The 18,817-nt window shown below is 41.4% G+C and overlaps 1 protein-coding gene across 4 annotated transcripts in view; it reads left to right on the forward strand.

Annotated features, from left to right (window-relative positions):
• B4GALT4 (beta-1,4-galactosyltransferase 4) overlaps positions 1–18,817 on the forward strand; it is a 145,579-nt gene that overhangs the window by 34,695 nt on the left and 92,067 nt on the right. For all 4 annotated transcript variants that reach the window (XM_033943443.1, XM_033943442.1, XM_033943444.1 and 1 more), the window contains exon 3: positions 11,189–11,421. In XM_033943443.1, coding sequence (XP_033799334.1) covers positions 11,189–11,421 — 233 coding nt within the window. The remainder of the gene's footprint in view (positions 1–11,188; positions 11,422–18,817) is intronic.

Raw genomic sequence — 18,817 nt, forward strand, 5'->3', positions numbered from 1 at the left:
CAAAAATAGGTTTAATTGGTGAATTTTAATTTTCAAAAGCATCTTTAAAAAGAAACGTTTTCAAAAAACTTTTAAACTTATCTATAGTGGATTCTCCTCTAATATATCAAGGCAAAGAATTCCATAATTGAGGAGCAGCTATTGAAAATATTTCCGCTCATCTAGTGCCAATAACTTTAAGAGATGGTACTGAAAAAAGGTTTTGGTCAGAGGATCACAGAGTTCTGGACGGAGTATAAGAGATCAGTAACCTGTCTCAAAAGGTAGGCAGATTAGATTGGCAGATCTTAAATGAGAGTACTGCTATTTTATAGGTAATACGATGGGGTATTGGCAACCAATGTGCATTTTTTAAAAGTGGTGTTACATGGTCGTACTTTTTTGAATTTGTTATGATTTTTATTGCCGTGTTTTGGATAAGTTGAAATCTCCTTATTTAAGAACATAAGAACAAAAGAAGTTGCCTCTGCTGGGTCAGACCAGGGGTCCATCGCGCCCAGCAGTCCGCTCCTGCGGCGGCCCATCAGGTCCATGACCTGTAAGTGATCCTTTGTCTAAAACCCCTTTAGTCCCTATTTTTCTTCTATCTATACTCTTCCATGATCCTATCTCTACCTCTATCTATATCTCTCCAGCCCCGTATCCTTCAGGAACTTGTCCAATCCTTCTTTGAATCCCCTTAATGTACTCTGTCCTATCACACCCTCCGGAAGCGCATTTCAGGTATTTACCACCCTCTGAGTGAAGAAATATTTCCTAGCATTGGTTCTAAACCTGTCCCCTTTCAATTTTTCCGAGTACCCCCTTGTTCTTGTAGTGCCCAATAGGCTGAAGAATCTGTCCCTTTCCACCTTCTCTATGTCCTTCATGATCTTGTAAGTCTCTATCATGTCTCCTCATGTTTTTGGGTGATGCCTTTTAGTAGAGAATTATAATAATCGAGTTTTGAAATAACCAGAGTGGATAAGTATATTGAGTACTGATGGCTCTTAAACTTTTGCTAATGACCTGATCAAGCGTAATTTGTAAAAACAGTTTTTCACTGTTTGTGTTATGTGGTCTTGGTATATTAATTTGTGATCTATAATGACCCCCAAAATTTTAATGCTTGTAACCTGTTGTAGGGGAATATTGTCGATCTTAATTGGCTCTTGTAGTTTCTGATCTTCCTTCAAGGGGAAAAAGATAATCTGGGATTTGGTAACATTTAGGGCTAACATATTTAGCCTCAGCCATTGGTTGATTTGATCTAATTTACCATTTATTTCACGAATTCCGTTTGGATCCTCGGTGTTAAGTGGATGTAGAAGTTGGATATCATCTGTATAAGCATATGGGGTGAATCCAATAGATTGGGCCAGTGTTATTAATGGAACAAGGAAAATGTTGAAAAGAAGTGGCGAGAGTATGGATCCCTGTGGGATTCCATAATTATAAGGGACATCTGATGTAGAATTATTAAAGCTAACCTTAGCAGTGTGTCCAGAGAAATATGAATTGAACCAGTTGAGTTCTTGATCACTAATGCCTGTGGTAGCTAATCTATTAAGAAGGAGTGAGTGGTCTATTATATCAAATGCTGCAAAGAGATCTAGAGATATTAGAATGACAGGTTTGTGATGATCTAGATGGTATAGGATTGTTGTAGAAAGGCCAATGAAGGAATGTTCGGTTGAATGATGAGCTCTGAATCCTGTTTGGTTTGGATGGAGAACATGTGTTTTATCTATGAAGTCTGAGATCTGATTGAAAACGATTTTTTATGTTACCTTTGCAAGGAATGTCAAGTTGGCAATTGGTCTGCAGTTTGATATTTCATCAACTGAATGAGGATGATCTTTAATTATGGGCCTTAATAACGACTCCTTCTAAGCTTTTGGGATAGAACCTATTGATTCAATCTCAACCTCTGCATTAGTTACAGGCAAAATGTCTACTTTAGGTTTATCTTTAAGAAAAATTTCTAAATGAGCTGGATCAACAAAAATATATCTAGTATTCTGATACGTCACCAAAACACTTACATGGGAATTTAAGAAAAAAATGAAGCTCCCACAGACAAGACTCGAGTCTTGAGTTGTAGGAACTGTTTCCTCCTCTATTGCGCCTGCTTAGAGATGTCTGGAAAGATGTTTATCTGTTGGCCACAAAACAAGGCATTTTTATTTGTTTCTTGCCCGACTTGAAGATTATGAAATATTGCTTTTCTTTTTTTATTATTATTACTTTAATTTTTTGGTGACTCCTTCAGGATAATCAGCCCCCATATAACGTGGACTTGATAAGATTTAGGTTTTAGTTTGAAGCATTTTCTTTGAATTGTTTTCTTTGCTTGAAGTTGTTATATCTTGTAACAAATAAATAAATTTATAAAACAAAAAAACAAACAACGAACCTGTTGATAAGCTGCTTGAAATAATTGTATGGATATCTGAACCCAAGATTGAGAACAGTTGTTTAATTTTAGATGGTGGAATTAGATCAGAAGCTGAGCCTTTCGGTTTCATAGTTTGAAGCAACTTGTTTAGGTCATTTGAAGATGGAATATTAAATTTGGTGGATCTTGAAGAGCATTTCTTTGGCAGACCATCATCTTATGAGAATAGTTGGACTTGTTTTAGATTGAATGGACTGTCTTATTTTTTCTATTTTTGTTCTGAAAAAATCTGATAGATTTTGTGCTGAAATCTTGGATGGTTCTTTGGGATTTTGTTTGTGGATACTATTAGTAAGTGATTGTAGGATAGAAAATAAAGCAGAGGAATTTTTGCCTTTGTGATCTGGGAAGAGTAATATTTTTTCTATGCTAGGTTGATTTTATGTTGCCCTACTTTCAACTTTCATGTTCCAGAGGATTTTATAGAAATCGATTTGAATCGGTTCACTGATTTACTTCGGGTGAATCGATTTGAATTGATTAAAAAAAAAAAAAAATCTGCTTCCCGATTTGAACCCTCCCCCCTCGCCCCTAAAGCAGGAGCGACAGCACTGCTCTTGCTGGCCAGCCGCTGCCGCACCTGTTTTAGAGGGCGAGGAGGGAGGGTCAGTCGGGAAGTGCTGCTGTTCCTGCTTCCCCCCCAGCGTCCGGTTTCCCACCTTGGCATCCGGCTTCCCTCCCCTGGCCTCCCCGCACCGTTTACCTTCTAGTTGCAGCCTGCACAGAAGATCGCGGTTATAACGTCTTTGCAAACTGCTTTTAGCTGTTTCCTCCACCGCGATCCTGCCTCTGTCAGAGGAGGGGCGGGACCGCAGCAGAGGAAACAGATAAAAGCAGTTTGCAAAGACGCTATAACCGCGATCTTCTGTGCAGGCTGCAACTAGAAGGTAAATGGTGCAGGGAGGCCAGGGGGAATATGGAGGCCTTCCCGGGGGGGGGGGGGAGTGCACAGTCCTTCGGAGTGGGGATTGGGACAGGCCTTGGGGGGTGCAGGCCTTCAAGGGGGGGGACAGACCTTCAAAGAGGGGCAGGCCAGAGATGGTGGCATAGGCCTTTGGGAGGGCAGGCCTTAAGGGGAGGGGGGGCCTGGTGTAGAAGTACACGGAAGGAGGGAGGGAAGGGAGGTTCAAAGAGACATGCATATGCCGGACTTTGGGAGGGAAGAAATAATGGGTCTAAAAATAGAGGAGAGGGAGAGAGATGATGGACAATGGGATTTAGGGAGGGAAGGAACAGAAAGGGAGAGAGTTGGACACAAGGGATGGTGTGGAAGGGGGATAAAGATACTGGATAGGAGGGTAGTTGGGAAAAGAAAGGGAGAGATGGTGGACCCTGGTGTGGTGGGGAAGGAGGGAGAGATGCTGGATGAAAGGGTAGTTAAGAAAAGGTGGATCTGTGGATGGAGATTAAAAAAAAGGAAAGATGCCAGACCTCCGGGGTAGGGAAGGGAAACCGAAGGGGAGGACAGAGATGGCAGATGGATGGTTAGCACGGAGAAAGAAGAAAGGAGTAGACCCTGGCAAGCAATTTATCGGAAGACAACCAGAGCCTGGGAATAACAAGATTTTAATAATGATCAGACAACAAAAGGTAGAAAAACTAATTTTATTTTCTGTTTTGTGATTACAATATGTCAGATTTGAAACGTATATCATGTCAGAGCTGGTGTTAGACCACAAACGTGAGCTAAGATTTAACAGAGAGAGGAAAAGTCTTTTTTGTTTGTTTATTTTGTTTACAGCACAGCGCCAGTGTGGTTAGGAGAAGGCAAAGGGGTGAAGAGGCTATAAAATAAACCCACCAGAATGTTTGGAAAAAAAAACAAAAAAACAACCCAATCAGGAAAGAAAATCGAATCGAATCAAAAAAACCAATTCAATAGCCTGAATCGAATCTAAATTTTTTTTCCTGAATCGGGCAGCACTACCCTGCAGTGGTCATCTTGTCAGTTTGGGTATCTTTCTTAATTCAGGTGAAAACAAATAGGTATTTTCCTGCTCATGACTAAACGTTCCCTGACTAGTTCTAGTTCTGGGTTGAGGTGTTGGTAGGGTTCTTCCACTATGGGAGAGTATTTTCCCTTACCTAGCCCTGGGCACAGGCATTTTCTTACCAGCTTCAGCTAATAGCCAATCTGTCGATCAAATCGGGAAAAATTCCGGAAGACTGGAAGGTGGCGAACGTTACGCCGGTCTTCAAAAAAGGTTTGAGGGGAGATCTGGGAAACTACAGACCAGTGAGTCTGACCTCGGTACTGGGAAATATGGTAGAGGCGCTGATAAAGAACAGCAATATTGATCACCTTGATGGACACGATCTGATGAGGACCAGTCAGCACGGTTTCAGTAAAGGCAGATCTTGCCTGACAAACTTGCTGCACTTCTTCAAGGGAGTAAACAGGCAGATAGACAAGAGTGACCTGGTTAACATTGTATATTTGGATTTTCAGAAGGCGTTCGACAAAGTTCCACATGAACGACTACTTCGGAAAATTGCATGCCATAGAATTGAGGGTGAAATACTGATGTGGATTAAAAACTGACTGGAGCATAGGAAACAGAGAGTGGGGGTAAATGGACAATACTCGGACTGGAAGAGCATCACCAGCGGGGTGCCACAGAGCTCAGTGCTTGGACCTATGCTCTTCAACATCTTTATAAATGATCTGGACATTGGTACGACGAGTGAGGTGATTAAATTTGCGGACGATACAAAGTTATTTAGAGTAGTGAAGACACAGGGGGATTGTGAAGATCTGCAATGTGACATAATCAAGCTCAAGAAATGGGCATCGACATGGCAAATGAGGTTCAACGTTGATAAGTGCAAAGTGATGCATGTCGGTAACAAAAATCTCATACACGAATACAGTATGTCTGGGGCGGTACTTGAAGAGACTTTCCAGGAAAGAGACTTGGGAGTTCTGATTGACAAGTCTATGAAGCCATGTGCGGCGGTGGCAAAAAGGGTGAACAGAATGCTAGGAATGATTAAGAAGGGGATCACAAACAGATCAGAGAAGGTTATCGTGCCGCTGTACTGGGCCATGGTGCGCCCTCACCTGGCGTACTGCATCCAGCACTGGTCGCCATACATGAAGAAGGACACGGTACTACTTAAAAGGGTCCAGAGAAGAGCAACTAAAATGGTTAAGGGGATGGAGGAGTTGCCGTACAGTGAGAGATTGGAGAAGCTGGGCCTCTACTCCCTCAAAAAGAGGAGACTGAGAGGGGACATGATCAAAACATTCAGAATACTGAAGGGAATAGACTTAGTAGAGAAAGACAGACTGTTCACCCTCTCCAAGGTATGGAGAATGAGAGAACACTCTATAAAGTTGAAAGGGGATAGATTCTGTACAAACGTAAGGAAATTCTTCTTCACCCAGTGAGTGGTAGAAAACTGGAACGCTCTTCCGGAGTCTGTTATAGGGGAAAACACCCTCCAGTGTTTCAAGATAAAGTTGTACAAGTTCATGCTAAACTGGTGAGACTGGACTCATTTGGAGCACTGGTCTTGACCTATGTGCCGCCGCGCGAGTGGACTGTTGGGCAGGATGGACCACTGGTCTGACTCAGCAGCGGCAATTCTTATGTTCTTATGTTCACTCTTCTCAGTCATAGGGTCTACCCTGTGACAGCACACAATGTAAGGTTTTGTACCTGGGACATTTGGAGAGGGTTAATTGACTTGCCTAGGGTCACAAGGAGCTGTATTGGGAGTTGAACTCTGTTGCCCAGATTCTTAGCCCACTGCACTAACTTGCTGGTGTGATATGAACATAAGAGGAATCACTCCCTAGTGCAGATAACATGAGTGCATTTTTGATCTGCTGCCCTTGTGGTTTTGTTTGTTCTGAATAACTACATGGACAGACTTCCTATTCTCCTGGCCCTTACTTTCATCTCTGGGGGAGGCCAAGTAATAACAACCAGACACAAATGGTAGTTTAAAATATCAAGGCCTCAAGGGGGAGCTTGGCGATCTGCTAACTAACAGAGTTTCAACGAAGAATCTCCCTGATCCATGGGTGACAGCCCATTTTATAAGCTTCATGGCATCATTTCACTTATTATTCACATGTAAGTTAGTATATCTTTAAATTACAATATAATTACTTCATTAAGATCCAATGATAAATTGCATAGGATTGCATTTTGCCTCTAGGTCAATATTTGGTTCATTGGTCATGTGATTTCTTGTCATTAGTAATTTTCCCTAACATTAGCAACTCTATGGGCAAACTGGATGGGTCATTTGGCCTTTATCTGCCATCATGCCTTCTTTGCGTCTGTCTTTACGAAGGAAGACACCTCAACAATACCTGAAGTGGAGAAAGTGTTTCCAGGAGAAATAGAGGACAGCCTCACCACAGTTGAAGTGGACTTAGACCAGATATACTATCAGATCGACAAACTTAAAAGTGACAAATCCCCTGGACCGGATGGAATTCACCCGAGAGTCTTAAAGGAATTGAAGGTTGAAATCGGAGAGTTATTGCACAAACTTGCAAACCTGACAATCAGAACTGGACAGATACCGGACGACTGGAGGATAGCGAACGTCACGCCAATTTTCAAAAAAGGATCGAGAGGGGAACCGGGCAACTATAGGCCTGTGAGTCTTACGTCGGTTCCCGGTAAGATGGTTGAAGCACTGATCAAGGATAGCATAGTCCGGCACTTGGACGCACACGACTTGATGAAACCCAGTCAACATGGATTCAGGAAAGGGAAATCATGTTTGACGAATTTACTCCAATTTTTTGAGACCGTAAACGAGCAAATTGATAGTGGGAAGCCTGTGGACATAATATACTTGGACTTCCAGAAAGCGTTCGACAAAGTTCCACACGAAAGACTTCTCAGGAAACTACAAAACCATGGCATAGAGGGAGATATACAAAGATGGATAGGCAAATGGCTGGAAAACCGAAAGCAGAGAGTGGGCATAAATGGGAAGTTCTCCGACTGGGAGAAAGTGACTAGTGGTGTACCCCAGGGCTCGGTACTTGGGCCGATCCTTTTTAATATTTATATCAATGACCTGGAGGAAGGAATATCCAGTGAGATCATCAAGTTTGCAGACGATACAAAACTATGCCGGGCAATCAGATCGCAGGAGGATAGAGAGAAACTCCAGAGCGACTTGTGTCGGTTAGAAACATGGGCGGAGAAATGGCAGATGAAGTTCAATATGGAGAAATGCAAGGTAATGCATTTAGGCAATAAAAATAAGGAATACGAGTATACAATGTCAGGTGCAACTCTGGGGAAGAGTGAACAAGAAAGGGACCTGGGTGTACTGATAGATAGGACCCTGAAGCCGTCGGCACAATGCGCGGCAGCGGCAAAGAAGGCAAATAGAATGTTGGGCATGATAAAGAAAGGAATCTCGAGTAGATCGGAGAAAGTTATAATGCCGCTTTATAGGGCAATGGTCAGACCACACTTGGAATACTGCGTCCAACATTGGTCTCCCTACCTAAAGAAGGATATAAAACTACTGGAGAGGGTGCAGAGACGAGCAACAAAACTGGTGAAGGGTATGGAGAGACTGGAATATGAGGATAGACTTATAACACTAGGATTGTTCTCCCTTGAGAAAAGGAGAATGCGTGGGGATATGATCGAGACCTTCAAAATACTGAAAGGAATCGACAAAATAGAGCAGAGAAGATTATTTACACTGTCCAATTTGACACGGACTAGAGGACATGGAATGAAGCTAAGGGGGGACAGGTTCAGGACTAATGTCAGGAAGTTCTGCTTCACTCAGAGAGTGGTTGACACCTGGAATGCCCTCCCAGAGGAGATTATTGCGGAATCGACCGTCCTAGGCTTCAAGAGCAAACTAGATGCATATCTCCTTAAGAGAGGCATATAAAGATATGGTGGACTATAAATTACGCCAGGTGTACACCTGGCGGGGCCTCCGCGTGTGCGGATCGCCGGACTTGATGGACCGAAGGTCTGATCCGGAGATGGCAGTTCTTATGTATGTTCTTATGTTATGTTCCTATTAGCAACTTTGTGATAACTTATCAATCACGTGCTGTTTGGTTTTGGTTCTGTCAGCATTTACATTTAGACAGCTGAGATCATTATTTCAATGCACTGGGCATCTTGTAACAATGTGTTAGCTTAGGGCACAGTGACTTGTTCCCTTTTCTAGGACCCCTCTTTTACCCCTCTATTACCCAATCTTACAGGAAGTAACAGCTGGGGCAAAACATCTATGTATTTAAAAACTTTAAGTAACAGCTTGCCAGTAATTCTACCTAAGCAATATTCTTTTTTTACTGTAACTTTGCTTCATCTTTTATCTATATATTCCAGGCAAAAGAGTGTCTTATACATATTGGGGTATTGCCCCCCCCTCCAATCCTGCTTAATACTATTATTGTCTTAAGTTTTGAAGGGGGGCAAACAGTTCTACAGTATCGCCTTAGCCTTATAGGCTTCTGTAATATTAATCAGTTGACAAAAGAAATAGTAGGTGAAAGTTATCTAAGAAATGATTACAGAGTTGTAATTACTGTTATCAATGTGTCCTACTTTTTTTTTTTTTATAACCCAAATCAAAGCTGTGACAGAATTCAAACATGCTTGAGATGTGTATAGTGGATGATGACATGACCAAGTTTAGACTCAAAACAACTCACATATTCTTGTTTCCAGGGTTAATTTATCACAAAATACCCTCTAATTTTCCTTATGATTCTTATTGTGTTTGAAACTAATTAAACATTAAACTCAGTGTAAAAAATATATAATGTGTATGTAGAAACCCTCAATTTGTAGACCGTAGAATCCAGTCCTTGTCAAAGCAATAATGGCGGACCAAACCAATCCATCCTTCTCTTTAGATCAAAGACAAGGGGTAGGTAAGTAATGAGAAAATGAATGTTAGATAACAGTTTTATTTCACCCAATGCACAGTAAGACTATACCTTCATAGCCAAATGCCCCGTACTAGCTGACTTCTTAAACAAAATAATAAAATATACAATCTGAGGTTGATAAAATAACCGTCATTTTAATTGCCAGTGGAGAAACTGGCAGTTATAATCCAAAAGAAGAGTAAAAGGGTTGCTGGACACTTACCCTGATGCAGCGGGAAGAAGAGTGATTACTGCGAAACGCTGGCCACTTCGGTGGCAGTGAAGATATAAATGGCAGGAGAAAGTAATAATATGGATTTTCAACACGCTATCGCTGAGAGAACTGATTGGTTGAAGACAGATTGAAGACAAAGAGTGATTTGAGATAAGTGAAGTGTACTGATGATATTGAAAGATTATTCTATTTGTTTTGACTGCCATTTCTTAAGACCTAATGATACTGAACTTTTGTAGGAATTTGATAAAAGTATAATTACATGGACTGGATTAACTGCATGAAGTAAAAAGACTGCATGAGAGAATTGGATAGAATTTTAAGTATTTAAAGAAGATATTAGTTTAACACAAGAAGGTGAAATTTAAGAGTGTTCATGTAATAATTGATTATGTAAGGAGGTGGTTTTTTTGCCCATGATTTCAACAGGAGCACTCTGATTTTTCACATTGACACCAGATGGTGCCTAACTTCATTTCTGAGGCTTTTTCCACCCCAAGAAACAAAATAGTCAACTTAATTGATAAACTTGTTTCAGATTTTTGACATTTTATTTAAAATAAGCTGGATATCGTAGGTCATTCAGAAGTGGGTTTGGTTACTTATTGAATATTTGGTTATTGAACCACTTGGTTTAAATACAGATAGCTCGGCTTGTGACATTACTATGTTACCATAAAAAAACATACTTAATTGCTGAAACACCAAAACAAGTTTAATTACAAAATCGGCAATATTTGTTTTCAATCTGTGATCAAAAGAAGAGTTATTGATATCCTAGTCTGTGGCTACATAGAAGCTACAGTATCTGTGTACGACCAACGTTCCGTGCCTTATCTGCATGGCTAGCTGGGCAAAGTTATGACTGCTGGGTTTATGTGGTCCAATTTAGCTATATTGGCACTAGCACCAAATACCACTACACTTCCCCCTCCTTATTCGCGGTGATAGGGGAATAACAAGTCGGGGAATACAGAAAAACCGCAAATAACTTTTCGTATGTTATTTGCGGTTTTCTGTTTAAAAACCCTAGAGAATATTTTAAAAAAACGCAAATAACCTGACTTGTTCCTGTGAAGAAAGTACAGCAATTTTCTCTGTACAACGCTAAGAGCAGCGATTTTCTCTAATGTAATTTTTGGGATGGAGCCTGCAAACGAAAAACTGCGAATAACTGAAACTGTGATTGGTGAAACCGCCAATACAGAGGGGGAAGTGTAGTTCCCTCATAGCTCCCACCTTTGCTCAACTCTGCCCTGGACCACCCCAGCATTAATTGGAGTGTGCCATGGCAGAGTGGATATTCAGCAGTATTGTCAAGGTGCTGCTGAACATGTGCTCCCGACCTATTCAGTGTGATTTAAGCAGTCAGGAGACTGACTGTACTGTTAAGTCTATATCACACACACACATGATAAACCCTATATCAGAGCTTAGTTCACACATAGATCCTCCTACCATTACTATCTTTTTGTCTTTATGTTTGGTAGTTGCCTCTTCTTTTATTCTTGTGCCATGTTTTTGCTGGGTGATCAATAGATTAAGAAAATTCTTGATGTTTAGCAGCACAGCTGTGGTGCACATATTCCAAAATCTCCGATGTTATACAATGAATCATATTTTATTGCTCTAGGAGGCTCAACGCAACTTTCCTTTAAGCCATCCCTCACCCTGGAAGAACTGGAGAAGGATAATCCTAAAGTGCATAAGGGCCGGAACCATCCAAGTGAATGTCGATCATTGCAGCGTGTGGCCATCTTGATCCCGTACCGGAATCGTGAAAAACACCTCTTATATCTATTGAAGCACCTTCACCCATTCCTCCAAAGACAGCAGCTGGACTATGCCATCTATATCATTCATCAGGTGAGACAGGTGCCCGTGGGGATCTAAACAATATGGAGATCATAATTGAAAAATATAAACATCCAAAAGGCGTCCTAAATTGGCACTTGAATGTCCTAATCACCAGAGCATCCAAGTTCCGATAATCGAAACTGCCTTTCTGGATGTCTAGCGAGGTGTCCCAGCCTCTGTGCATCCAGAGCTTGAGATGAGCGTGGTGGAGGAGTGTTATGGGTGGGCTTTGGGCGTGCATAAGGGCGGATTAGATTGGACATCTTGCAGCGATAATTAAACATTTTGCAAGATGTCTTGGACAGAACTTAGATGTTTGGAGCTAGACCTGTTTTAGAAGGGTCTAAATACCACAAAGGTGCCCAAACTGACCAGATGACCACTGTATGCATCAAGTCTAATATCACACACACATGATAAACCCTAATATTTTGGAGCTTAATTTACACATACAGTGAGGAGCAAAAGTTTGTGAATACTACTATTCTGTGCAAATTTCAATGCAAGAAACACTCAGAAGTACAAACAATCCAAGAAACATTTTTTTTTAATGAAGTATATGCACAAAAATATTGTAGTTGTTTCCTAGTCCAAAATTAATACAAATAAGCAAAGTTTGTGATTGTCAAAGCCTTTCTTCAGTATTTTGAGTGTCCTCCTTTGTTATCATGTACAGCTTGGATTCGAGCAGGCATAGAATGGCATAGCTGCTGGCAGTATTCTGGTGTGATCTGAGTTGTCCACATCTGCTTTATTTTGTTCTTCTAGTGATGTTGGTTGCATGTCAGCCACAGCTCTCTTCATTATCACCTATGCATTCTCAATTGGGTTGAGATCGGGAGAGTTTCTAGGCCATGGAGGCAATAAATGATATCCAGATGACGCTATCCATGCTTTAACTGCTGTAGTTGAATGGCATGGTGCTCCATCATGCTGAAAATGATTTGTACCATGTATGGACATAAATACTGATAACTTGTTTTTCAGAACCTGCAGGTAAACTGGTCCCGTCATGGTCGTGTCTCTAGGCATCATCCAGATTCCAGCTCGTCCACGTGTCAAAATTGCACCCCAAACCATCACTTTTTCACACTGATTTACTGTAGGCACCGCATATTTTGCATTGTATCTTTGTTTTGCAGATCTCCAAACCCTCCCAGTGTAATTCTTAAACTGAGTAAAGGTGACTTCATCACTAAACATCACTTTCTCCCAATTTGCAGACTTCCTACTTCTGTATTTGTTGCAAAACTGAAGATGATCGGCAATGTTCTTGGCAGACAAAGAAAGTTTTTTCACTGGATGACACCTTCACCTTCAAACAATCTATGATGAATTGTCCATCTGCTCAGGTTCTGAAGGTGAAATGGTAAGCAAGAACGGAGTCGGGTGGCATTGATACGAAGAGATAACTTTGCAGTCATTACAATTTTCCAATCATCCCAGCTAATTGATGCATGAGGACAACCACTCCATTGCCTGGAACCAAAGGCAGATCTTGTTTGACAAACTTGCTGCACTTTTTCGAGGGAGTAAACAGGCAGATAGACAAGGACGACCCGGTCGACATTGTATATCTGGATTTTCAGAAGGCATTCGACAAAGTTTCACATGAACGACTACTTCAGAAAATTTCATACCATGGAATCGAGGGTGAAATACTGACGTGGATTAAAAACTGGCTGGAGCATAAGAAACAGAGAGTGGGGGTAAATGGACAATACTCGGATTTGAAGAGCGTCACCAGCGGGGTGCTGCCAGGCTCGGTGCTTGGACCCGTACTCTTCAACATCTTTATAAACGATCTGGACATTGGTACAATGAGTGAGGTGATTAAATTTGTGGACGATATAAAGTTATTCAGAGTAGTGAAGACACAGGGGGATTGCGAAGATCTGCAATGTGACATAATCAAGCTCGAGAAATGGGCATTGACATGGCAAATGAGGTTCAACGTGGATAAGTGTAAAGTGATGCATGTCGGTAACAAAAATCTCATACACGAATACAGTATGTCTGGGGCGGTACTTGGAGAGACTTCCCAGGAAAGAGACTTGGGAGTTCTGATCGACAAGTCTATGAAGCCATCTGCGTAATGCGAGGCGGTGGTAAAAAAGGTGAACAGAATGCTAGGAATGATTAAGAAGGGGATCACAAACAGATCAGAGAAGGTTATCGTGCCGCTGTACTGGGCCATGGTGCGCCCTCACCTGGCGTACTGCATCCAGCACTGGTCGCCATATATGAAGAAGGACACAGTACTACTCAAAAGGGTCCAGAGAAGAGCAACTAAAATGGTTAAGAGGCTGGAGGAGATGCTGTACAGTGAGAGATTGGAGAAGCTGGGCCTCTACTCCCTCAAAAAGAGGAGACTGAGAGGGGACATGATCAAAACATTCAAAATACTTAAGGGAATAGACTTAGTAGATAAAGACAGATTGTTCACCCTCTCCAAGGTAGGGAGAACGAGAGGGCACTCTCTACAAACGTAAGGAAGTTCTTCTTCACCCAGAGAGTGAAGGAAATAAATAAGGAAATAAAAAAGGAAATAAATATCATCAATGATCTAATCCATTTTATTATATTGGCCCCTTAGTAACATAGTTTAGGAAATTAAAGTAACTAAAATAATATTTACCTCTTTAACAGGCAAAAAAATGTGGCTCTCTTTTCAATGTCAAAACATCCTCCCAAGCTTAAGAAAAAAAAAGAAATTATGAAACTATCTGCACAGGTTTATCTTTAAGAAAATCATCTAATTGGACTGGATCCAAAAACATATTTATCACTTGCATACAAAATAAGACACAAGGAAATTTTAAGAAGAAGGTCGCTCCCACCAATAAAGCCTTTGGCTTAAGCAGCAGAAGCTGCTTCCTGTTCAACTGAGTCTGCCCAGATACATCAGGAAAATTATCACTCGTTGGCCACAAAACAAAGCTTTTTTTATTTATTTATTTATAAGATTTTACATTATTATCAAGCATAACTTGTACAGAAAGTATAATCAAGAAAATATAACATTTAGGTTAACTTCCAATCCTAATAATGGATCAAAGTATAAAGGAAAAAAGAAAACATTTCTTATCTTAATCACACACTAGTCCTCAATTTTGGATCCAAGGTTAACGAAAAGAGTAATTAAATTGAAGAATAATTTTACAAAGAAAATTACTGAATCTGTGCTGATGCAGAGCAAATTATCACTTAGGTACAGTTGGTATTCCACACTCAAGACGTTTCAGAGAAAGAAAAGCAATCAAATGAGCTGGTTCTACAAAAACATATTTAAAAGAACGATATCTGATGACACATTTACATGGATATCTAAGAAAGAAAAAAGCTCCAATCTGGGTCACACCTGGCTTCAACATTAGGAATTCCCTTCTTCTCTTCTGAGTCTCCCTAGAGACATCAGGAAATATTTGAATATGGAAACCCAGGAAGTCCTTAGACCTATTTTTAAAGAAAAGTTTAAGTATCCAGTCCTTATCTGGAGCCAAAGCTACAGTCAGTAAGAGAGTGGCTGGGATAGCCAATTCTCTATCTGATTGTTCCAATAAAGTGGAAACGTCCAAGGGTACTTCCTGCGATGTCCCTTCATCTTCTTTCTTTTGAGGATCCCGATTTTTTGTAGGCAAATAATATACTCTTGTAAGAGGTGGTAAAGAATCCTCAGGTATTGTTAATATCTCCAGAAAGTAGCGCTTTATCATTTCTCGTGGAGAAATTGATGAAATTTTTGGAAAGTTAATTAAACGCAAATTATTAGCCCGAGTCTTATTTTCAAGATCTTCCAATTTTGTTTTCATAATTAAATTATCTTTAACAAGTAGATCTTGATTACTTTTAATTATTTTAAATTCCTTGTTTTCTTCTTGTATTTTGGACTTCAACAATACCATATCTTGCTTTAATAAATTGATTTCTCCTTTCTGGTTTTTTACCTCTTGATCCAAATGTTTTATTTGCGGATTAAGGGAATTCCCTAGTTTAGATATTAAGTCCCATAGAGAATCTAAAGTGACTTCAGAGGGCTTATCAGGAGGAATAAAGGTAACTTGTGTCTTTAAATATTGTTCATTGGAGTGCTTTACCTCTCTGGAGTCCTGAGTTTCTTCAGCCAACGTTGTCCCAGTCGCTGGTTCCTTACAGAGGAGAGAATCACTCTGGGTTGTTCCCTGTAGCGAGCCCTCCAACAAACTGGCCTCTCGGGGGGAGAACACTTCCTCTTCGGGTGTGCTCTCTCCTCGCGGTGAGCTGGCTCCCAGCGCTTGTGGCTGATGCGGAGGCGTCCTTACGTCGGGGCTCAGCGTGATGTTGAGCCCTTGAGGAGATCCCGCGGCACTACTCTCTGCACTCACAGGGCGATTCCCCGACGTTTCCTGCTCGCTCAGAAGTCGCCGAAAAATGTTGTTGACCGTAGGCAACAGGGCTACCAAACGTCGGGAGGCTCCACCAACACTTCTGCCCCTTCTTTTCGGCATTTTGGCCGCCAAATCTTGAGGTAAATTGACTATCAACGGCGTCCTCACAGCAGTCAGATATCAGTAGCAGCCATCTTGGATCCCAAAGCTTTTTTTTTTTTTCCATGAAATACAACTTTAAGATAGCTTGTTTCTCTAACTCTGATTTATATGCAACCAACAATGTAGCTCATTTAATTATTATATCCTTAGATGATTCAAGAAACTGATATGTTCAAACTATCTGGTAAAACTAATTTATCTATTTCCCCCTCATTTACTATCTCCTTAGCAGCCCTTGGAATTTAATAGAGATTATCAGGCTCAAAGGTTTCCACATAGGTTTACTGCAAAATCTCCCTCATATACATTCCCCCTCCGAATCCGCAGTTTCAGCATCCGCGGATTCGATTATTTGCGATTTTAAACCAAAACAACCATTTTAATTTTGGGGGCTATTTTAAGCCCTGTAAGCCCCCCCTTAAGCCTTACCTGGTGGTCTAGTGGGTTTTTGGGGCAGGAGCAATCTTTCCACGCTCCTGCCCCGTGCAGATTGCTCACAGGAAATGGCTCGAGAGACTATGGGAGCTCAAGGCAGCCATTTCCTGTGAGTGATCTGCACGGGGCAGTAGCATGGGAAGATCGCTCCTGCCTGAAAACCCGCTAGACCACCAGGTGGGGTGCTTTCAGGGCTTAAAATAGCCGGGGGAAGCGGGGATTAGAGGCAGAACCGGCCTGAATATTATTTGCGGTTTTTTATTATTCGCGGGCCGGCTCTGCCCTAACCACCGTGAATACGGAGGGGGACGTATATAGCTTGCCGGGGGTTGGACGACATAGTAGGGAAGTAGTATGTTTCCAGACAGATTTGCTAGAGCATCAGGCTGCCAAGTGGTATAAATTAATATCTGAATATTTGAACAAGAAGTCTAAAACTAGTCTAAAAGACATTTGGAGCATTGAGATAAAGCAGCAGATTTCTGCTACTCAATGCCATGGATTTGGACTTGGAGGATGAGATGTACAGCGTCAGCATCTATGAGACAAACGTGTTTTTTTCTGTTGCATAGAGATTTTTGGACCCCAGTCAGAGCAAGATTAATTCTTCGAGGGCACACAAGTACACTGGGCCCCCCTGGCCCTGCCCCGCCCATGCCCTACCCCCTGCCACACCCACACACCGCCCCATTCATTTACCTGTTTTTTTATTTACTTCTTTATTTCCACTTGTTTGTTCTGAATTTTAAAATAAAAGAAATACAACAAAGATAATCATACCAGTGCCAGTGTAGTTTTAGTTCTATGCAAGCCCCAAATATCTCGGAACAAATCCCCCTTTCCTTTCCTTCCCACCTACTTGCTCAAGACTTTAACTCTGAACCCTTTCCATACTATATAAAAGTGTTCAAATGCATTGTAAAGCAGAAATACTATCCAAAACATAAATCTATATTAATAACCAAGTTTGCAACTCCTCTCAACTGCGTCACTCTATATCGTCCAACTTTAACCCATATCCACTATAATAAAACCTTTAGCGCGCATGCGCACTTCAAACTCCGTGCCTCCTTGGTAGCGTGCCGTGCATGCGCAGTGCCTGCCTCAGCCAATTTCCTTCCCCAATTCTCCGATGCTGGCTGACTTCCTGCCTTCTGACTACGCTGCTGCTGCCTCTTCTCATACCCGGACCAGCAGTGGCAGCAGCCGCAGGGTATTTGCTAGGCCGGCCCAGCAAAAGCCTCGAGGCTGCCTGGGCTAGCGGATGCTGGACAGGGACAGCAGGGAAGGGAGAAGGGGTGCTGCTGGACAGGGGGGGAGGTAAAAGGAAGGGAGAAGGGCTTCTGCTGGACAGGGGGAGCAGGGAAGGGGTGCTGCTGGACAGGGGGGAGGTAAAAGGAAGGGAGAAGGGCTACTGCCGGTCAGGGGAAGCAGGGAAGGGGTGCTGCTGGACATGGGGGGAGGTAAAAGGAAGGGAGAAGGGCTACTGCAGGGGGAGGAGGAAGCAAAGAAAGAAAGAAAGGCCTCAGTGCCCCATTGTGCTAAACGTTTACACATCTATTCTAGCACCCGTTAATGTAATGAGCTTAAACACTAGTGTATGTATAAATAATAAAATCTGTAACTGGTAACTGTAACTGGTATGTTCCACTCCATGTATATTAATTTCTAACAAAACAACAAGACAAGTGGTCCACCAAAGAATCCAACGTGGAACAAAAGAATATTGGCAGACAATAAGGGGATTCAAATAAGGTTTATTCAAGGTGGACTCAGGAACCATGTCTGATGCATTTTGCCAAACAAGGCTGGCCAATACTAACAGAAAACCATGTCTTTCATACACACAGGACACAGAACCACCCTCACCCAGTATGGAATAAGTAATCACAAACTAACCCCTCCCCCCTTTTTATTTTTATAAAAGCACGGAAGAGGTTTTTAGCGCTGGCTGGTGGGCTGAATGTTCTGCGCTGTTCTGATGATCATAGGAATTCTATGACCATCAGAGCAGTGCAGAGCATTCAGCATGCTGGCTTATGCTACAAACCGAAGGAACGGTACAGTTTAGGAAATGAAGAAACAGTGGTGCATATCTCCCAATACTGAACAAAATATAAAGTTAGCAGATGTAAATTTGAAAAAAGAGAAATAACAAATCACTTTACAAATTAACAAATAAAAATAAAACAAAAAATGGAAAATAAGATACCATTTTATTGGACTAATACATTTTTTAATTAGCTTTCAGAGGTCAAACCCTCTTTCCTTAGGTCAGTAAAGTATACTGCTGTTAGAGTATCCTGCCTTGACCTGAGGAAGGAGAATTTGGTCTCTGAAAGTTAGTCAAAAATGTATTAAAATTAGTCCAATAAAATGATTATTGTATTTCCATTTTCTATTGCTAAACATTTATCAGCTTTATCCTAAAGCAAAAAAAT

Source organism: Geotrypetes seraphini, chromosome 4 (genome assembly GCF_902459505.1).
Source record: "Geotrypetes seraphini chromosome 4, aGeoSer1.1, whole genome shotgun sequence".
Lineage (NCBI taxonomy): Eukaryota > Metazoa > Chordata > Amphibia > Gymnophiona > Dermophiidae > Geotrypetes > Geotrypetes seraphini.